This window comes from Rhopilema esculentum, chromosome 8 (assembly GCF_057945365.1).
Source record: "Rhopilema esculentum isolate cy_ngs chromosome 8, ASM5794536v1, whole genome shotgun sequence".
NCBI lineage: Eukaryota > Metazoa > Cnidaria > Scyphozoa > Rhizostomeae > Rhizostomatidae > Rhopilema > Rhopilema esculentum.
Window position 1 is genome coordinate 4723645 of NC_142822.1, and position 22756 is coordinate 4746400.

General features: G+C 37.3%; 3 protein-coding genes across 3 annotated transcripts in view; 2 read left to right on the top strand and 1 right to left on the bottom strand.

Moving 5' to 3' along the window:
• LOC135694928 (peptidylprolyl isomerase domain and WD repeat-containing protein 1) overlaps positions 1-3609 on the top strand; it is a 29474-nt gene extending 25865 nt beyond the window's left edge. The window contains exons 16-19 of the mRNA XM_065213817.2: positions 184-266; positions 714-826; positions 1482-1633; positions 3073-3609. Coding sequence (XP_065069889.1) covers positions 184-266; positions 714-826; positions 1482-1633; positions 3073-3216 — 492 coding nt within the window. The 3' untranslated portion in view covers positions 3217-3609. The remainder of the gene's footprint in view (positions 1-183; positions 267-713; positions 827-1481; positions 1634-3072) is intronic.
• Positions 3610-7748: 4139 nt separating this feature from the next.
• LOC135694939 (visual pigment-like receptor peropsin) lies at positions 7749-15725 on the top strand. Its single transcript, XM_065213834.2, has 2 exons — positions 7749-8444; positions 14296-15725. Exon 2 carries the CDS (start codon positions 14300-14302, stop codon positions 15260-15262), a length of 963 nt encoding a protein of 320 aa, XP_065069906.2. The 5' UTR covers positions 7749-8444; positions 14296-14299; the 3' UTR covers positions 15263-15725.
• Positions 15726-15836: 111 nt separating this feature from the next.
• Positions 15837-22730, bottom strand: LOC135694931 (WD repeat-containing protein 18). Its single transcript, XM_065213825.2, has 11 exons — positions 22497-22730; positions 21830-21940; positions 21408-21541; positions 20248-20404; positions 19702-19845; positions 19415-19476; positions 19167-19291; positions 18717-18886; positions 18196-18285; positions 17108-17279; positions 15837-16507 (listed from the first exon to the last, which is right to left on the bottom strand). Exons 1-11 carry the CDS (start codon positions 22713-22715, stop codon positions 16464-16466), a joined length of 1428 nt encoding a protein of 475 aa, XP_065069897.2. The 5' UTR covers positions 22716-22730; the 3' UTR covers positions 15837-16463.
• Between the last annotated feature and the right edge of the window lie 26 nt (positions 22731-22756).

Below are 22756 nucleotides of genomic sequence, written 5' to 3' on the forward strand. Positions count from 1 at the left end.
TGAGGCTCTACTAACTTTTATACGGTCCACAACAAAGTTGTTTTAAAAAAGATTCGTTTCCCCTTATATTTTGCTTAACGATAAAGAAGGACGATGTATAACGAGATCTAGATCTTCATGGCATTATATCGATAAATCATGCAGTTAAGGATTGCAGATTTCAAATTTAAGATTCTTCTCTAGGATTCTGGTCCAAAAGTGCTCGCAGAAAACGTTATCATGCACACAACTATGGGAGATATTCACATCAAACTGTTTCCTAAAGAGTATGTATTCAATTTCTTGCATCAAATTTTGTACTTAGGGTTCAAAAGATTGGCATAAAGTCTTGCTCTTTTGAAACCCGCCTCCAAATGAAGCTCTTAATCGAAAAGTAAAATGTTATGTATGAAAAATTGAAGACAATCGACAGTTACTAAAGGGGCTTTTGCCACCTTTCAATCAAAAATTGACCAATCAGTATGCGTGACTCCATTCACACGCTCATTGATTGGCTAATACTGAAATCTTCATAAATTGCAATTGTCTTGTTTGGTTATTTTACCTAAAGCATTTCCGTACTCTGTACTTTGAATTTTTGTTGATACGTTGTAGGCAGGCATCTTTGTTTTCATTTTGATATCAGCTCGTTCATATCTAATCGAAAGTTGTTTCCTATTATTGTTACCAGCTCTCATTGTAACCGGTTTGATGCTCAACTCTTGTTTGTGTAGATGCCCAAAGACAGTGGAGAACTTTGTCACTCATTGCAAGAACGGCTATTATAGCGGACATATTTTCCATCGAGTTATAAAACAGTTCATGATCCAAACTGGAGACCCGTCTGGTTAGCTCTTTGTTGTCGCTTACATTTAGAAATGGCTGTTATTTCCCTTAGAAATCAACTTCTATCTCTATAATCGTCCCCTTAAATTTCTAAGCAGGCATTGATAATTCTATTGAAGTACTTAAGTCAAGTAGAAGCATGTCCAGAATTACATAACATCCAACTATGTATTTTGACCAGGCTGATTACAGCAAACAGTACCTACATTCCGTGCCAAAAGTCTTCGTACTGTACGCTAAACTTTTGCATGTTTTATGTTGCATACCAGCTCCTCTTCCGGACAATGCTGTTTTATATGATGTTCAGTTAATTTCCGTCAGATAATTGTGATCTTTAACCCTAAAGCGAACATTTTTAGCCAGTAGTGCGGTACCACTCAGTTAATTTCTGGCACTTTTCAACTGAAGACAGGTGCTGTGTTTCAAAAACAATGGTCACCTTCTAGTAATTTGCTTCTGCGGCGTCTAGTTTGCGTCTAAATTTGCGTGAGGCCGCTTCAATGGGCTCAACGACCTTGCAAGACATAACGGCTTTGCTGATAACAGATCTTTGATCTACCAAAGTTGATTAGCAATGATATTCTTTAAGAAAATTCTTCATATTTTGGTACACAAGCGAATCGGTATTTGATCAGCTGTTGAAAATGTATTTTTAGGCGATGGTACCGGTGGAGAATCAATTTGGGGCGGTGAGTTTGAAGACGAATTTCACCATTCCTTACGTCACGACCGGCCGTATACACTAAGCATGGCAAATGCAGGACCAAATACAAATGGGTCGCAGTTTTTTATAACTGTTTTGCCGACGGTGAGTCTCTAATTGCACTATTAATCACGTGATAACTATTACCACGTGATTGGTAGCTCATGCTTCATGCCCTAATGGCAGACTGTAAAACATTAAACTTAACTTTTGCAATTTTCCTTAAATGCGGGAATGGTATTGGAATTGCTGTTGGGGCTTGAACTTGGGTTAAGTAAGTTTTATTGTTGAACTGATAACAGTCTTGTTTGGATATTCAAACGGCAATTTTCTCGGAGTAGTTACATTTTATTCTTTTTTCATTAAACGCAGTTACTTTGCTGTAGGATTAAGCCTAAGGCTTTCATATTAGGAGGATTCATCCTCGAGTGCTAGATGATATGCAATAATTATATAATGGATAGCCTATTCAATATTTTATCACTATCTTTCTTGAAACATCACGGCGAATATAAAACTAGCAAACCCACCTTAAGTTATTAAAGGATTTATGCCACCCCTTTTACCCTGTCATATTAATGATGAATTCGGTAGAAAATTTGTTAAAAGTGAGCATTTCAAAGTTTTCCGACAAAAATTTCATTTGGAAGGGGCCGTAGATGCAAATTTACAAAGGTATCACGTGACCGCGTGACGTAGAAGTTGACAAGCGGAGACAGGCCTACACTTGAAATACATAGGGTTTTCGCTACTCGCGCATAATAAGTTGATTTATTTTGCAAAAATGAGTACTTTGATATATATGTTTTGATACTGGATTTTGTTTTGGGATGGGAGAATTAAATTTTAGTTTTGAACCATGTTTAAAAAACGGAAAACGCGTCAAATGAAATAATTTAACAATGAATTCATTAGAGGAAAGAAATGGACGTAGTGGTTGGGGAAACGGGATGAAAATAGAACAAAGAAAATGAAAATACTGAGCGGGAAGTTTTTACTCCTAATATGGAGAAAAAAGTTTGATTTTTGAATTATTTGCAGCACTTTTTTATTGAAATTTAGCTATGGTTGGACAATTTCTTGAGCAATTGGGTTCAGCATACAGTTAGCAAAACCTGAGAATAGTAAACAAATTATTAAGTTTGTTTTATTCAACCAAGAAGAATTAGAATTGCCTACCCGCCTGTTCGACCATTTGGCTGGGTTCGGGCCTACGATTTTCCGACAAGACAACATCTTGGATTAGGACTGCAAGAGAGTATAGCCTGAGAAACACAATAGCAATTTGTAAAAGTTAGAATTTTTTCTCGCAATCTGGGAGGACGTTGAGTTATATAGAAGCTTTAGTTTACGAAATTTGAAAGTTTTTGAAAACTAAATGAACTTAGAGCGAAGTCTTGAATACATGGACAAAAAAAATTTAGTGGCCCTTCTCGAACAAAAGTGTCCTAAACTGCGTTGCGTCACTGCATGCGATACATTAGCACTGCTTGTAAACTATAGTAAAAGTTACATACATAACGTAACACTGTGTTCTTTTTTAGCCATGGCTAGACAACAAGCATACTGTGTTTGGTCGAATTACTAAAGGTATGGATGTAGCACAGAAGATAAGTCAAGTTAAAACAAACTCTCGTAATGATATGCCCTACGATGAAATAAAGATTATCAACATGTCAGTGAAGTAGCCTGAAGCAGCAAGCAAAGGTATTCTTGAATGTCGTCCTTTTCCTTGTTACACTTGATTCAAATGAAATCAAGCTGCCATAGGCATGCCAAGGTGCTTATGTAACAACATCAGAAGTGTTCTAAGCACAATTCTGAAGTTCTTTGCCAAGGAAAAGGATTCGATGGACGGACAATAAAGAAGCATTTCCAGCGAACAAGTGTTAAATGCAAATGTTTTGCATGGTATCCTGATAGAAGACAACATTATAGCTAAAGTAGATATCTTTTCAAGCAAAATAAGCATTATTGTTTTGCTTCAAAAAATAGAAAGCCTCGTGTACTTGATTCTCTTGGTTGCTAAGAATTGTCTCTTTTGCTTTGGTTGTTGTCATATGAAGGTTATAGTCGGACCACATGATCAACTTCTCTCGCCTTTATCTAAAGCTCAGCGCATACGGCAGACTTTTGTCTTTGAAAGACGAAGATTTTTGTCTTTAGCATTCCAAAGATTTAGCATTCCAACTGTCGTATGCGCTTGTCAAAGACAAAGGTCTTTGTCTTTCAATACAGTCTTCGAAATTAAAGATGTTTAATTTTCGAAAACGGTCTTTGAGAGACAAAGACAAAGGTCTGCCATGTGCGGACCCAAAAGACAAAAATCTTTCGAAGAAATAGTGAGTGGCCATTAAGCGACTAAGTTTTGATCACATGGAGATGTTCTTCTGAAACTTCCCACCAAGCAATTACCTACCTGTTCTGTGCTTCAAAGATGAAAATCTGTCATATGCGCAATCTGTGAAGACAAAAATGTTCGTCTTTCAAAGACGAAAATCTCGTGTGCCGTGGGCTTAGATTCAGTTTACACTGTATCGGGAAAAATTTATCCGCATCAAAATTAGTTCAGTTAGGCGTCGCGTTTGCACTAGACCCACGCTATCCGCACGAATTTGAGAATGGCTATCCGAACAAAATTAGTTCACCTAAGAGAGTGGATTAAATTAGCTCGGATAACTATGTGGTACAGTGTAAACGCTTTATCCGGATAAATTTTATCCACATTGCTCGAAAGCGATTGGCTATTTTATCCAATTTAGAGGGCCATCTTGGCTGCCTTGTTGTCGATAAATACTCGTGTTAAAAGTGCAGTATCTTGCCAGTCAACGTAAAATTGGCATCCTTGTCAGCTTTCCCTACTTTCGTTGCTAGTTCAGTGTCATTTTGTTTCAAGAACAAACTATTAAAACAAACGAGCGTCGCATCCCCTATCAAGGCCGTGGCCTAAATTCGCCTTCCCCCGCCCTTTCTTGTAGCTCCTCTGTGCTACGGTTTCTTCATTTATGCTTGATGCCTCTTCTTTCGCACAGAATTCGTTATATTTCGTTATATTGTCCATAATTAACGTGTAACTGATTGTAAGCAAACGCGTTTCTTGAAACGAACGAAATCAACCCGAGACGACAATGCTATGATTGAATTTTGGCGCTCTTTAGCCAACTGCGCGTGCGCAGAGCCAACAATGTTGGCTGAGGTGGTCAAACGATCCAACATTACGCCCAACACCATGTTGGGCGAAATGTTGGGCGAAATGTTGGGTGAAATCCTTTGACCAAGGCTGCTCATGTCGATGAAATTCAGTGCTCCCACTCAGTGTTTGCTATATTCCGCTACGGCGCATGCGTTTATCCCCTACATTTCCCTACGGCTGTCTACTTGTTTTCCCCTACATTTCCATACTTTTTTGCATATTCCCCTACAATCCGTACAAATATATGCAGAAATTATTCGAAAAACAACGCGTTAAGTGCCTTTATTTTTGTTATAAACATGGAAACGTTAAAAACGAAAACAAAATACAATATTCTGTGCCGTCCACAGCAGAAATAGACATGACGTCACCTGGTTCTGGCTATGCTTATAAAACAAACACTTTGTGAACCATGGCACCATTTCATTTGGCAGGAGCTAGCATGCGCCAGTTTAGGGCAGGCGATGTAGGGTAGATTACAGGTATATTAATGACAATTGAAAAAATGATTTGAAATGAAGGTATTAGATAACCAGATAGGTTTAGGGTTAACAAGTTGATGCGGGAAATTATACATTGTTAGGTTACAGATGCTGATGCCATGAAGAGCTTGCTTAAAACTACAGCCAACGAAAATAAGAAAGTTAGATATTGAAAAGTTAAATAGTACTACTCAAATGATATATTATGGTCAATGTTATCAATCTCTATCTGAGTATATCTTTGCATATTCGAGTTTCTAGCATTTCCATGCAAACGAACATGATACTCATCAATATCAAAGTTTGTTGTAAATTTTTCCGAGACTTTTTCTATTGACTCTAACGTATTCACGGCAAGACAATTCCTCAACTTTGTTTTGTTTATATTTATCTTCGAAAATGTTCTTTCGACTGCTGCCGTACTTTGTGGTAGTGCAGTTACGTTAAGCATGAATAGTGCCAGACTTTCATATTATTGGAGCTGTTTCATAGCTTTCCAAAAATCGTTAACGCTTTGGTTTTCCCAGCCACCATTCTTCACAACATCGTCAATTAATAATGATCTCCACTGACGATCAATGTCAAGAAGGCTGGCGTCTCCCTTCAACCGAGGCAGATGCTTTGCCAGGGTTCCTGCTGCTATCTGTGCGGCTTTGTCTTTAACAATTACCCTTGGGGTAATGTCTTTCATGGCATTCAGGACGGGGTCTGAAACATCGACTCGTTTCAAAATCTGTCTCACTGCTTCCCTATACCAATTGCGACATCTCTTCAAAAAGCTTTCCTTCTCGTGTGGCCTCATTTCCTTCACCGTTTCACTTGCCATTATTCCAGGATAAACCTCACTGAGTGGGTGCCAATCCATTTCCTTGTCAACATCAACTGCCATTACGTCTTTTACCGTTATCTTCAGGAAACTGTTGCAGAACACTTTCAGCACTCTCTCTACTTCAGGAAGTAAACTGTGAAGCTTGAAGGATTCTGACTGGAACATCGCGTTTTAACCAGCGAGATCACCAAGCACAAACTCCATAAATTCAATAGTTCCTTAGATACTGCAATGCCTGATGTATTCTTTCTGCTGGAGGAGACTTTGCATCCATGATCTCTGTTGTAAAATATAGAAGTAATGCAGGCCATTGTTGCAAGAAACGCGTTACACATTGTGACAATGAAAGCCAACGTGTTTGGCATGGCTTCAGAATCTTGTGGAGCTGACATTGAGCAAAATGCTGAAACTGCTCAAAACTTTTCTGTCTATTTGGCGAGTTTTTGAAATAATTATAGACATCATGAACCAGTTGTTCTGCTGTTTGTGAAAGACATTCGCATGCGTGACTTGCAACGAGATGAAATGAATGGCAAAAGCATTTCAAAACATATATATCACGAGCCACACTTTTGATTCGTGTAAGCATAGAGTTGCTTTGTCCTTGCATCAGGCTCTCGCCGTCAGATGCATAGCCTACGACTATTTCCCAGCCAATGCCATCTTTCTTAAGGGCTGCTTCCAGCGAGTTGAAGAGACCATCTGAATCGCCTTGTTCAACAGGTATCAAGCGATAAAGGTATGTTACTGGATCAATTTCATCCAAAAGGCGAACATTGACACAGAAGATTTTCTTCATTGTTATGTCTGTTGCCTTGTCGCACAATATTGAAAATCCAGTTCCATTCTTAATCTTTTCAATCAATGTTTCATGAGCGTTGACAGCAAGACATTCTGTCAACAAATATGTCCCTTTAGTTGCACTGCAGGTCATACCATTAATTCCTTTCGAATCATTGGCGATGCAATGAAGAGTCTCCACCAGCTCATTTAGAAGGTTGAAAAAAAGATTCTTCCTTGCTAATAAAGCCACTGTGTTGAGCTCAGCCTTTACTCTCGGGTATGTAGCGGCAGAGAAAAATGCTGTAACTGGTCGATTTGTTTCATCAATTTTTGCATTTTTTTTATGCTGGCCTGACTTCGTGTGTGAAATCAATTCTGATTTCCCTACAGCGAGATCCTTTTTGCAAAAATTCCAATACGCTTTACCATTATGATATTTTGATACGGACAGCCAGGCTCTAGCCCATTCTTCCTTCTCCCATTCTCTTCTATACTTATGAGCTCGATATTTTTTTTCTTTCGACATTTTGCTGCACTTTCTGAAATCAAGCTCCAAATTAATATAGCTATTCCTGTTTGATTCCTTTCCTTCAAAATATGCGTTTTTACGATTGCAGTTTGTCCCCAAAGGATTTCGCGAAAACAAAAGTGAAACATGTCGTTTTAAGAGACCGCCAAAAATAACACATGTGAAGTCTAAAGATCTTAACACCCTGACGAGAAGATAAAAATTAGCTTATTTCCGCTAAACAATAGCAATTGACGCCTTGCATTTTCTGAACTAGAACAGCTGCTCATTAATAGCTTTGACGATAGCGACTTTTAAAGAAGAGAGAGATTTCGATCCAAACCAAAAATATCGGTACAGCTTATTTCCCCTACAAATAATAAAAAATTCCCTACACCTGCCCATTTTCCCCGTAGGTTTTCCCTACTCCCTACATAGTTCGATTTTCCCCTACTTAAGGGGAATTTCCCTGAGTGTGGGATCAATTATTGAAATTAAAAAGGTTGATATAAACCACCATTTGAGCAATTATATTGTATTGTTTATTCCAATATTAGATTAAATGAATTGGTAACTATTACCATACACAAAATATAACAGCAAAATGGTGTCAAAAGTTGTTTGTGATTAACATTTTTTGTACTAGAAGAATTTATCACCATGGAATTTAACGCCAACCCTTTCAATTTTCACAACAATGGACAAGAAAGGAAGCCATATGCAAATTTGAAGTATGTGATCTCATTGGTTAAATTAGCAAAAGCAATGTGCTCAAATTGGGTTCCCATCGTTTTTATTAATCAAATGAAATGTGTTTGGGATTCGCATCTGTCTGTTCGCAAATCGGAAATCGCGTGCGAAATGCGAATTGCGCGAGAAGTGGAAATGGGCCTTGAAAAAAGCAGCTGGTGATAATTTTCAACTGAAAAACAAGAAAAATCGTCGGGTAGACCGCAGAATACTGATGATAGAAGATGAAGTCGTTCTGCATTTGGCAATCAAAGAACAGAAAAGGGGAATATTATCATTACATGCCAAAGCCTTTTTACATAACATGAACAGTCAGTAGATGATGTCACTGCAATGAACATGCTGTGCTGAGGAACCAATACATGATACAGGTATTATATGATATTTCAGTTTATTATTTTTGAGCAAATTCTTTGCCGATTCATTGTAAATAAGGGCCATCTTAAAGGCAGTCTGTCCCCTTCGTGATTGGCTAATTCTAACTTGAAAGCCTCGCCTGAAAAGAGGGTCTTCCTCTGCCTTTTTAGCATCCGCCTAATCTTTGAGTCATCGAATCTGACTTAGACGCTTGCAACCGAATCGAAATTCATAGCAACTCCTCGCTTGTGCATTGAATCAACGATGCATGAATATTGTGGCCATGAAAAGGAATAATGAGAACAATGGGTGGCATACTGCCTTAAACTACCCTTTATTGTTTCGTTGTGTACGGTCAAACTCGCATAAGTCGGACGCGCATATGTCGGATTATTCATAACTCCGACAAAACTGCTTCGTCATTGTCCATTTGGTTTAAAAACTATCAATTTTCATTGCCTAGGTCGAATATTTCATAACTGGGAAAAAATGCTTCGTCCTTGTCCATTTCTTTTACAAGCTGTCAGTTTTCATCGCATAGGTCGGATATTTCAAAACTCGGACAAAAATGCTTCGTCCTTGTCCATTTGGTTCGAAAGCTATCAATTTTCATCACAAAGGTCGGATATTTCATACCTCGGAAAAAGTTCCTTGGTCCCTGTCCATTTGGTTTAAAAGCTGTCAATTTTCATCGCATAGGTCGGATATTTCATAACTGGGACTAAACTGCTTGGTTCTTGTCCATTTGGTTTAAAAGCTATCAATTTTCATCACAAAGGTCGGATATTTCATAACTCGGACAAAATTGGTCCTTGTCCATTTGTTTGAAAATTAACAATTTTCCAAATTAACAAAAGTCGGACTTGCATAAGTCGGACTATTTTGTATGGCCTAAGGAGATCTGACTTATGCGAATTTGACTGTATCCGGTAGTAAACATGTATCCGGATGCGGATAGAATGTCACTGCTGCCGATTAGTCAGCGATCGATAAGTTAGCAGCCGCCGATTGGTCAAAAATAAGGAACCAATCAAACGTGCTATGCGGTACCAGTGACATATTTAGTTCACTGTATCATTTCATTTAAATATAATTTTCGGCGGTACCCGTGACGATATTAAAGGCTCTTGCGCAACCGGCTTGCTTTGCGACCATAATTCAAAAGACCGGCCTAATATGAAATCCCACAATCCATTAGAGATATCGATTCAATCGTAAGATTTAAAAAAGAGCTAAGATTCTACTTTTTGAGCTAACAGAAATCAGCTCGGCACGAATCCATGGAAGATCAGATAATTTATATTAGCTTAATCTTAAAAAAAACAACTGTAATGTAGTTTTTTTTGTATATCATAACTTTTCTTTTTACTGAATGGATGTCGTGTATATATAAGATCAAATGAAATGAAAAAAAAGAAAATATCGTACTGCATGAAAATACAAAGCACAGTCAATTTCTCGACACAACTTCCGCTAAGCATGCTGGTTGCACAAGACCCTTTAATTATGGGTTGTTTCCTTCAAATCATATTCCTGGGAAATACCCACCTGGGCCTTTTGTTTCTGCATATTCCACGGTACAATCAAAATTCGCAATTTCATTACATTTTTTATACGTTTAAATTTTGTTGACACCTTTCCGACATCAGCCTGCAGACTGAAAATGTTACCAAACGCAATAGCATGTTGAGGAATAATGCAAACATAACTCTCTCTCTCTCTTTCTACTCTCTCTCTCTCTCTCTCTCTCTCTCTCTCTCTCTCTCTCTCTCTCTCTCTCTCTCTCTCTCTCTCTCTCTCTCTCTCTCTCTCTCTCTCTCTCTCTCTCTCTCTCTCTCTCTCTCTCTCTCTCTCTCTCTCTCTCTCTCACTCTCTCACTCTCTCTACGTGTAATATCAAATTTGTCTTTCTTAATCTATCAAATTTGGCTTTTAATGAACTTTATCAAAAATGATAGATTCATTCAAAAGGGGAGTAGAAGGAAATTGCTTTGAAGCATATACAAGTTTAAAGAAGAAGGTAGTATAAAGATACTATATGATGAATAACCAAAGGAGTTGCAATTTCGGAAAGTTTTACACAATACTGGCTGCACATGTATGTGCAAATCATATTGATAAAGCCACGAAACCGATAACACAAAGTGACCTTGGACTAAGATTTGGTAATATCAGAACGCCGATCAAGATGACATCATGATAGCATCGATTTCCTTGGATGAAGTGGAGATTATGCTCGAGACAGTAGAAGACATTCACAAACGACACTTACTGAATTTCAGTCTACACAGAAATAAACAGCTTGCACATGCAATTCAGCAAAAATAAATCAAGTAAGAACAACAGAGAATTGAAGTTAAACGACCAAGTGATAAAGAAAGTTGAAATATATAACCATTTAGAGGGCTTAAAGGACAATAACGGGTCGCTATTGAGTGCATTGCTAGTCAGGTAAATAAATTTGGCCAAAGATAAATAAATTTGAATTTTCAGTGAGACAGACAGACAACATTTAAAGCAAAAAGTTCAGAAGTCAGCTTCAAGTGAATAGAAGACAACCTTATACCTAAGATATTATATGACTTTGAAACTAAAAAAACTTAGGTAAAGGCTTGCTTATATAATGTGTGAGAAGGAAGAACCGCAGGATAGGCTGTCCGCCGGATTCTGTGAATCTTGCAATGAGTAAAATATAAACTGAATTGCATATACCCAGATGAAATAAAAAAAATTAGGAACAAAAAGGCTAAGTATGAAACATTGTTGGCATGATGAAATTAAACAGGATTTAAAAGACCTCACTGGCAGAACAAGAAACCCGCACAATATCAAGTAGTCAATGGAAAAACATCGTGAGAATAAACATGTAATCCAGTTTATTGAAGCAAATATGAAAAAGGATAATGGAATAGAACGAAGTCAGAAAGGCAATGAACTCCTTAAAGGCTCAACCGTCTAGAGTCAACTGTCTAGAGTCAACCATCTTGAGTCAACCGTCTAGAGTCAACCGTCTAGAGTCAACCGTCTAGAGTCAACCGTCTAGAGTCAACCGTCTAGAGACAACCGTCTAGAGTCAACCGTCTAGAGTCAACCGTCTTGAGTCAACCGTCTAGAGACAACCGTCTAGAGTCAACCGTCTAGAGACAACTGTCTAGAGTCAACCGTCTAGAGACAACCGTCTAGAGTCAACCGTCTAGAGTCAACCGTCTAGAAACAACCGTCTTGAGTCAACCGTCCAGAGTCAACCGTCTAGAGTTAACAGTCTTGAGTCAACCGTTAAGAGTCAACCGTTAAGAGTCAACCGTCTAGAGTTAACCATCTTGAGTCAACCGTCTAGAGTCAACCGTCTAGAGTTAACTGTCTAGAGTCAACCGTCTAGAGTCAACCATCTTGAGTCAACCGTCTAGAGTCAACTGTCTAGAGTCAACCATCTTGAGTCAACCGTCTAGATTCAACCGTCTAGAGTCAACCGTCTAGAGTCAACCGTCTAGAGACAACCGTCTAGAGACAACCGTCTAGAGTCAACCGTCTAGAGTCAACCGTCTAGAGTCAACCGTCTAGAGTCAACCGTCTAGAGTCAACCGTCTTGAGTCAACCGTCTAGAGACAACCGTCTAGAGTCAACCGTCTAGAGACAACTGTCTAGAGTCAACCGTCTAGAGTCAACCATCTAGAGTCAACCGTCTAGAGTCAACCGTCTAGAAACAACCGTCTTGAGTCAACCGTCCAGAGTCAACCGTCTAGAGTTAACAGTCTTGAGTCAACCGTTAAGAGTCAACCGTTAAGAGTCAACCGTCTAGAGTTAACCATCTTGAGTCAACCGTCTAGAGTCAACCGTCTAGAGTTAACTGTCTAGAGTCAACCGTCTAGAGTCAACCATCTTGAGTCAACCGTCTAGAGTCAACTGTCTAGAGTCAACCATCTTGAGTCAACCGTCTAGATTCAACCGTCTAGAGTCAACCGTCTAGAGTCAACCGTCTAGAGACAACCGTCTAGAGACAACCGTCTAGAGTCAACCGTCTAGAGTCAACCGTCTAGAGTCAACCGTCTAGAGTCAACCGTCTAGAGTCAACCGTCTTGAGTCAACCGTCTAGAGACAACCGTCTAGAGTCAACCGTCTAGAGACAACTGTCTAGAGTCAACCGTCTAGAGTCAACCATCTAGAGTCAACCGTCTAGAGTCAACCGTCTAGAAACAACCGTCTTGAGTCAACCGTCCAGAGTCAACCGTCTAGAGTTAACAGTCTTGAGTCAACCGTTAAGAGTCAACCGTTAAGAGTCAACCGTCTAGAGTTAACCATCTTGAGTCAACCGTCTAGAGTCAACCGTCTAGAGTTAACTGTCTAGAGTCAACCGTCTAGAGTCAACCATCTTGAGTCAACCGTCTAGAGTCAACTGTCTAGAGTCAACCATCTTGAGTCAACCGTCTAGAGTCAACCGTCTAGAGTCAACCGTCTAGAGTCAACCGTCTAGAGACAACCGTCTAGAGACAACCGTCTAGAGTCAACCGTCTAGAGACAACTGTCTAGAGTCAACCGTCTAGAGTCAACCGTCTAGAAACAACCGTCTTGAGTCAACCGTCTGGAGTCAACCGTCTAGAGTCAACCGTCTAGAGTCAACCGTCTAGAGACAACCGTCTAGAGTCAACCGTCTAGAGTCAACCGTCTTGAGTCAACCGTCTAGAGACAACCGTCTAGAGTCAACCGTCTAGAGACAACTGTCTAGAGTCAACCGTCTAGAGTCAACCGTCTTGAGTCAATCGTCTAGAGTCAACTGTCTATGGTGTAGTCGAACCAATTTTAAATGGCCAGCGAAATTCGTAGGGACATAGTTCTTTTAAAATAGTAAGGGCAATCTAAAAGCTAATTTCAAAGAAAATTTGGTAACATCCGCTGGATAAGGTGTGTAGTACATGATTAATATCTAGAACAGTTATGTCCAAAATGCAAATAATATTTTGTGTGCCGTACCGTATGGAAAAATAAAACGTTAATTCATGGTTATATCGTGCATCAGAGCATTTGCTACGTAGATGCTGCTTTTATAATCTCAGGGCGCTTGTAGACCAACAAATCTGTATGTGATCAAACCCCGCATCCTAATCACCCCATGCCCATCGATATTGATTTGCTTCGAAAGTTTATCCGTTGTCTCAAATTTGCCATCATTAACAATCGGATTTTAAATTCGTTTTACCTTCCTCAGTCAAATTAGCTTATCACAACTGCGGTTCACTTTCTCTACAGATTTATTTTGCACACTTTTTCGACTTTTCCAAACCTGACAAAAACTACCTGCGGCTTATTTGCTGTAATCCGGCTGTTAAAATGTCGATTTTAATTAAATTATTTGGGAAATAAAAACTCCAGTTCGTGGTTTAAATAGTTATCTTTATTGATTAATCAAAGACATATTTTCTTTAAATCATCTTAGACAACTCCTTAATTGCAAATAGAAAGTTGATTTCAGTGATTGAAACAATTTGAAGTGGCATTGATTTTAAAGGCCTCTTAATTTCAACTGTTGCCCACGGTGTATCACTGGCTTAAAATTGATTATATTTTATTCTAAGTATTTATCGCTGGCATAGATGAATAACTTCATGGTTACGTCTTAATTAACATTTTACAGTTCTCCTCAACAAGGAAAAAGGGATCACTGTTTTTGATGCAAGAACTAGCCAGATCAATCTTAGACCCTCAAATCGACAAATCCCTAATTGGTCGTGGTTTTGTTCAGATTTCGCTCCGTATCGACATCTCAGACTGTTATTACTGTTTTTACTTGATAAACTAAATCGCATTGATAGGCGGTTTCAGGCCAGTTCATATTGTTGCCGACTAATCATTGTATACTCTTTTTGCATAGGATCATGGGCCTTTCTCTGAAGATATTTACTCAAGTATCGCTGAGCACAATAACTGTGACGTCATGCTTTCTGAACTTTTGCCTGTTACGCTACATATTGCGACGGAGCGAGATCCACGTAAGAGACAAGTTGACGATAAGTTTAGCGGTCAGCGACCTAATGCGGTCCCTATTCGGCTACGTCATGGAGATATCACTACGGCTCAACGACCACTGCAACCTGGTCGGTGCTACCATCAGTTTATTGAGCTTTGCAGCGATCAATCACCTGGTGCTTATAATGTTCGATCGATGGCTGATTATCACTCAGTCAGCTCTGGGCCGACGCTACCACGCATCCGGCGTTGCTGTTCATCTCTCACTTGCTTTTTGCTGGCTCCATGCCACTGTTTTTGCAATGATGCCGTTTGTGGGTCTTGGAGCATATGGACTCGATTCTGATGGACTGCGTTGTCAAGTGTCATGGCGAGAAAGAGGCTTCAGGCATCGTTTTTATCACATAATGTTGTTTTTTTTCTACTTCTACGTACCGTTGCTCCTGATGACAACGTTCTTTGTCTCCTTGCGGAAAACGATTCGTGTTTCAAGAGTAGCTGCTGGAGACACTTTTCAGATAACAACAGCAAATTTCATTACAAAACAGCGAATTAAGGCAGAGCGTCGGTGCACGTGGATGTTTACAACAATGTCGATTGTGTTTGCCTTTGCGTGGCTTCCGTATGCAATCATTTCCTTTTGCTATGCGTTCATTAACGCAACAACCTTTATAAGCAGCAGTTTAGAAACGGTGGCCGTCATTCCAGCAAAAGCATCCACTATTTACAGTCCTGTGGTTATCGCTGCGTATGATTCAGGCTTTCGTAGGCTCATTAGAAGAACAATGGCGTTTAAGAAAGCTGCCTCAGTGAATGATGTAGCAGTCATTCCAACTGTAGGCAGCCGACGTCGCCCCGATAATGTACAATAGCCGACGTCGCCAGGATAATGTACAATAGCCGACGTCGCCAGGATAATGTACAATAGCCGACGTCGCCAAAATAATGTACAATAGCCGACGTCGCCAGGATAATGTACAATAGCCGACGTCGCCAGGATAATGTACAATAGCTGACGTCGCCATGATAAAGTTACAATGATATCTGAGATTTTCATTATATAACTCAACTTTATCTAAGATTAACAGACTTGTATTTAATAGTTAAAGATGCTCTTAACAAATGAGGTACTCAAAGGATTGCTTGACAAACAAATTTAATGGTATCTTTTAAATTTTAAAGGGCATTATACCCTATGGTATTATACATTATAAAACTAAATAAGGCAGCAGAATTTAGTTAGGTCAGATAACTGTCGTGTTTACTAAATTTATAAATGAAAAGTAGATGAAGAAAATCCCCCGATAGGTAGCAGCCAATCGTCTTTTCTAGGTCTGAAACACTAACCCTACAAATAATAGGTTGAAAATCTGAATTTTCTTTATTGCTCTGATTCTAAACATGGCAACATAGAAGAGAAATAGGCAGAGAACGAGGATTCCGGCATAAATTAAAAACGCTACTTCAATATAAAACAAGTATCTTATTGTTAATTCATCATACACTACATTTGAAAAATACACTAAAAGTGGAATTTACATATGTTTCTGTTAAGAAACGAAGTACATCGCTGAATTACGCTAAGTAAAATTGATCTCAAAAGCGTTAACAATTAGGATCATTAAGCCTGACCTGGTAGTATAATTATTTTGGCCTTGCAAAGAGAAACCAACTGACATTCTACCAATGCTTTTAGAAACATGTTTTCTACCAAATTTTTTTCTCTTACGTTGTAAATACATTTTCCTATAAACATACACGCTTTCTTTTGATAAGGAACCTACCTCAAGGCCTAGTTTCTAAAGTTCCTTATTCGTAGACCTCAAACCATCAAATTGTAGTACCAAAAGTTCCTTAATAGTTTCTTAATTTTCACTGCACATCAAGTGCCATAAAAACAGTACAGAAACAGGAAAAATATAAAAATTTTGAATTTCACTTTTAATTGTGGCTAGAACTCAGGAGCAAAAACACAAAAAAGGCTATGTATAATGAAAATCTCACTTTCGGTGTTTTGACTACAATAAGCCTTAACACTTAATAGAGAGAGGGGCGAGACAGCATATGCGGAAACTACTCAATGGAGCACTTGACGCAACAATTTATGCTGGTATTGGCTGCAAATGAATGGAACCGGCTTTTTAGTTTTCAAATCTTTCTTTTTAAAAAAATTCAAATTGAAAGTTCCTTAGGGATTTCGTTTCTAGTAGTACAAGTTCTTTAAATATTTCGGCCTTCTACATGTAGGTTCCTTTTAAAGTGGTTCCTTATAAAAAAAGCGTGTACATGCATAATATGAAACATGCCTTAGGCCAATATCTGCTAAAGATAAACAAAATATTAATACACTTTAGTAGGCGCAGTTGAACTTAATAAATAAAAAAACAAGTATTATAAGAACGTGATCTCTTAATGATGCAGAAATTGGACGAATTTATCATTTTAAACATCTGAAGCCCAGGTAAAGTTTAAATAAACCAAAAGATTCGAGCTGCTAAAAAGATATTTATCATGAAGAATAACTTGATCATATTGAGGCATTATTTAATCGTTTACATAGGTGTGTTAGCTCCCCAATATCTGGCATAAGACTGGCATAAGATTATAAACCTTTACTGTAGAGCCAATTAAATTTATAGCTGTTGTCTTTAAGATATTATCTGTCTATAAGATTTCAATCTTTTACGTTAGTTGAAATATACTTTCATCCTACATACTTTGTTCTTTCGTTTTCTCGTTGAGAATTCTGTCTGTAGAAAAACCATAAAGAGTTCGTGCCAAATCCTCCAGTTGCTTAACACGTTCTACAAGATCATCCTTGCTCATATTCTCGACTTTTTTCGAGTTCCCCATATTTGATTCCCCTTCCTTCTCTCTTGATTTGATTTTCTAGAAAAGTCAGGCATGTTTAAAATAAATAATCATGGAACTAGATAATTCAAAATAAGACTACATGTAAACTTCTGAAGAAGATTCTCAGAACAATCAACCAAAAGTCGCCGTGAATTAAACTTATATGCTTAAATATGAATCAAAATGATCTGCTACGACCTTGCTGCCATGTTTACAATCAAAGTTCTCCATATAATTGCTTACAGTTCTTACAATATAAAACAACTAGACCTTGTTGCCAGGTGGGCATCAAGTCTGAAAGCTAGCGACCAGGGTGACCCCGACACTTCTGGTGGAATTTATAAAATAGCTTTGAAAAAAGCAAACATTTGAGTAAACTAAAGATTTTCGACTGACACTCTTCAGAGTTTAAAACGTCGGAGTTTTCGATTTATGTTCTGACGTTCTAAACTCTTAAGAGTGTCAGACAAAAAGCTTTAGTTTACTCAAATGTTTGCTTTTTTCAAAGCCATTTTCAAGTTTTGTACCACCGTAAGAATGGTACAAACCGTAATGTACCATCGTAAAAAACTTTATAAAAGTTATTTCTTTTACAACGTAAGAATTTAAAAATCAGCACCAGCTGGGCACCATATTCAACCTGCAGGGAAGTGTTACCAAGAGATATTCAACTGTTTTGCAAATCTATTACGCTCAGCACCCTAGCAGGGAAGTCAAGCATCACCTGGCCAAGAATTTCCTTAAGAAATTCGATAAAGAAACATTGTTTGGTCACGTAAAATTCATTTCTCAAAGTTTAAGAATCAACAACTTTAGAGAAAAGGAGGGTAAAATTAGAGACCCTAGACCAGACACATTTTGTTTATCAATGGGTTAAAAATGATGAAGAACTGATGGATTTCTGATCACAGAAGAACTTCATTTATGTTTTTAAGTAGTGAAGAGAAATTACCTCATGAATGACTCTCATAACTAAAGAGTCTTCTTGGTCATTTTCTGTATCTTCATTGAATTTCTCACTATGAGAAGGAATCTTGAAACTCTAAAAACAAAAAGATATAATCAAAGTCCTGTTTGAACCAGTTAATTTACATAAAAGGCATTCTGCTTGATATTACATGGTTACTTAATATGATTTTTTCATTGTTCTATTATGCAGTTTAATATCGTTATGAGCCAAGATTAACTGCCTTTGGCACTATTGCAGCAAATAGCCTGAAGAACCTAATATCACACATTATCTTGGAGAAAAATAATTAAGGTGATGTAAGAGTCAATGTAATAGTACTAAGATTTTCTTAGCATTACACTGAAACTGTTTATCACACCTTTGGGGATAGAAAGTGCTTTTCGGAGGTAGAGATTGCTTAAAACAACCTTTGAATGTATTCATTATAGTTCTGTTAAACAATCAACAAATCAACATTACCAAGACAGCAGCTCGCAACCTCTGTTTTATAAGAAATATCATACCTTATCAATATCTTTCAACACAACTGGGATCACATCGTCAGTATCAAATGAGTCAAGGCTTGGCTGGAAAAGGTTTCTTTTGAAGTTACTAATTGGTGATAGGTTCTTTGATGATGTTTGATTTAATATGCCATCGGGCAATTGCAGGACTTTCAAAGTTGTTACTTTACCTGTGATGATAAAATCATACATTATTTTATCTCTGATATTGAAATGTGAATGGATGTGTCCAGTGAAACAACCAAGTACATTTTAAACATCACTAATCATAAATAATTCAAGTAATCCTGATAACTTTTTTTTTATTGACAGCTGTATTATGTATTGTTTGTTGGGGTTTCATCCTACAATAATGGAATTCAAAACCTCAAGATTGTTTGTTTCTAGGTCTCAATCAAATGATCCCTTTAAGTCGTACAAACAGGTTACATAGTATAAAAAGCATTATACCCTTTAAATATATTTGCTTGATGCATTGTCCACTTTCAATGTGCCACATTCTAACAGTGTGGTCAGCTGACCCAGATAGCAAGGTATCTCCTTTCGAATTTGTTGATAATGCAGATATTTCTTTGCTGAAAAAAAGAAAAAGAAGAAATATTATGTAAAGCTGTTCAGAATTACCTGCATCACTATAGATAATGTCTTTAGCCAATTTTATTATGCTGATAATAGAACTTTGCCTTGTGTCAACTCACCTGTGTCCAAAGAAACGCCTTTCATCTTCATCATTCATAACATTTTGATCTTTTTGCATCTTCTGAACAGAAAATATTCATTTTACTAATTAAACAAACACAATATGCTTACATGCAAAGTAAATAATTACAGAATAGACAACGCAATCTGGAATAATTATAGAATTATATATCCCAACCATGAAGGGGTTTGGAATAATGGGACATCATTAAATATAAATCATTTATGTTGAGGAGAAGAGATCAAATCTATTTGAAACAAGGAAAAGAAAAACTTTAACTCATACCATTCTAGATATATTGATAACATGAATTTTTCCATTGATTCCACCAACAACTATCAGTGTCTCTGCAGGGTCCATTGTTACTGCAGACAACCCAGTATCAAAGAGAAAGGAGCATATTTGCTGGCCAGATGACAAATCATATACCTAAAAGGTAGGTCAAAAAATCTACCTACATAGAAGTAATGATTTTTGTAAATATACTTACCAAAATCAGAGTTATGAATGGTAATTATTTTCTATGTATTTTGTTATGATGACAACTAAGGGACTTAAAGCTTAAAATAATGATCCAAATTTGATGACTGATCGAGTTTTAAACCTTTACTTCAGCTTTACTCTAAACAGTAAATTGAATTAACCATCATCCCCAAAAATTGCAACTTTAAAAGATTGAAAGAAAAATATTGATTTCCCTCTATTTTCCACAGGACAACTTTCACAATAAACACATCCAACTTTCTCTTACAACCCAATATAGACTCAAAACAAAAAATGTGCAATTAACTATTAATGCTACAAGAAAATGTTTGTGCTAAATGTATATACCTTGCATGTTTGGTCCAAGGAGCAAGTAACTAATCGTCCATGTATACCACCACATGTCAGGTACAGATCTTTTATTGGGAGGGAATGGTGGGAAAAAGTATGAACTGGTTTTACATCTTCTACCATCCCTCTTGAATTAGTTCCTACTGACAACACACTAGAAAAACAAAATATCCTGTTTATAGAAGACAATTAAAAGAAAAGCAGAAACTATTTTAATCTACTAAATACTTTGCTTTACAAAACCTCATGACTCCGGACATGGAGTGGAATATGAATAAAACTCATGGTTGGAAATGAAGCCCTCAGTATGTACCTTAAAGAGCTGCTGTTAGCAGTACTTATAATTTATTCCTTTGATCTTCTCTGCGGGCCTTGAAAAAACATTTCTCTTCCTGGCAGCAAAATAAAAAATTCAAGATTTCCTGTGAAGCTTCGAGAAAGTTTCCACCCACTGAAATTGATATTTCATGTTTTTTGTTAGTAGTGCAGAACAAAAATTATACAGTATGTATGTATATCCCAAGAAAACAGCGTTCCGTAGAAATATTGTAACATGAATTTAATGTTCATATTAAAATCAAGCAATGGAGATTTCACGCTAAAAATTTCCTGGCAAACATCAACAATTTCCTGCAATGAATTTGTGCTAAAAATTTCCTGGCAGCGCCGCTGCCGGACATTTTCCAGCCCTGCTTCTCTGTTCAAACTATCTTGTAGCACACTGTAACTCCTATTTAAAGTTTATTGACTCTTAAAATATTTAGAAATTAGACAAACTGTGCACCTTCAACTTTCCAGGTGCTTGATTGAGCATCATTAAATATCATCAATAACAAAATTTGGTTTTTTTGCATTTAGTTTTTAGACAGCATAAATACGCCAGGCGTTTGATTAATCAAGCTCCTAGAACTTTCTAGGCACATGCGGAAGCTCTTGATTGACCTTGAGCACCTCTTCTTGCAAGGTCTGCTTTCAATGTGTTGGAGGAGATAACATTTGAAAAAATAAATATTCAGAACAACTATTGATAACAGATTAGAAACTTTGCTTGCAAAGAATGTAACATTGGACCTATCATAAGCAAAAATACAACACAGGCTACAGTCAATACTAACTGACAATACTTACAAACATGCATTATACTAAAATTTGTTTACCTTGACAAACTCCAAACCATAACTAAGTTGTCATCTCCAGCAGATACAAAGAAACCCCCATAATCTGTAAACTTTAAAGATGTCACATTCTGATAATGCTTGGATAATACTTTCATTAAATTTCCTGTTGCCATCTAAAATTAAAGGAAGCATTTAGGAAACTTAAGTGTCATACGATTTTCAAAATATTATTTTTTTAATTACGAAAATAAACAGAATTTGAATTCTTCTTTGAAATTTGACAGTACAATAAAATTAGAAACTTTTAAGCAGTTTAATCCTTTGTGAAATATTTTGGCATCATTCATGTGATCAAGTCATTAGAGTATGGCTAAAACAGGCACAAGTTCAGTTTAGCATTGGTTACTTTGCATGTTGAAAATCAAATATCAACCAAATTTCAAAGTGAAGTATTTATTTACCTGCCATACAAATATCTTCTCTTGCAAGCCAACCACACAGTAATTTCCATCAGGGGAACAGCATATTGCAGTAACTTTATCCGGGCAAACTATTCTCTTTTGTGACTGCTCCTACAAAATAAAAAAATCTATAAAGCATCTGACATCTGAAGATTATGCGCTAAAATTATGTTAAGAAAATTGATGCATTTATAAACATTTTTTCAGAATATTGTTGAATTTTGACCCTCCTTCCACCCTCCTTTTTATCTCAGGTTTTTTGCATCATTGATTCTTGTAGGTTTTACTCACATCGGCAAGCTTGTAGAGTAAGGGAGTTCTCAATGAGGTCTTGTTTAAATAGTATTTGCAAAATAACGTCTTACAGTATAGTGTAATATAGTACAAATTTTTTAACTTCGTTGTCTTATTAGTCAACTCTCAAGAATTCATCCAAGATTTCTATGTCTAGCTATTCCAGAACTTGCACATGATGTCTGTGACAACTCTGTTTACAAGATTATTCCAGAATATCCAAATTTTTTTCTGCCCTCGGCTATCTTTAGAGCTCAAATGAAGTGAGGGTTTTGCTATAAGAGGAGCATTGTCTTTCTGAGAACTTTTGTTACGATAGTCAAACAGAAGTTATTGAAATATAACTATCAACACTGTAATAAAATAATAATACCTTTCTCCAATCCCACACGGATATGACTTGCTTATTTTCCTGTGTTGTAAGAACATGATCAGTGCCAGCTGGTGTTAAACAGTAGCAGCCCTGTACACCTTTGTAATTTTTAAGCAACGTCCCAGTCTGTAAGCTCCATAATGAGAATGTAACTGTGTCACTCTCCAGAGCACTAGATACAAAAACATCATGTTTAAAATCCACCATCTTGGAAAACATGCTTTCTGTGCCTCGTGTTGAAGTTTGGTAAGGAGGTGAGA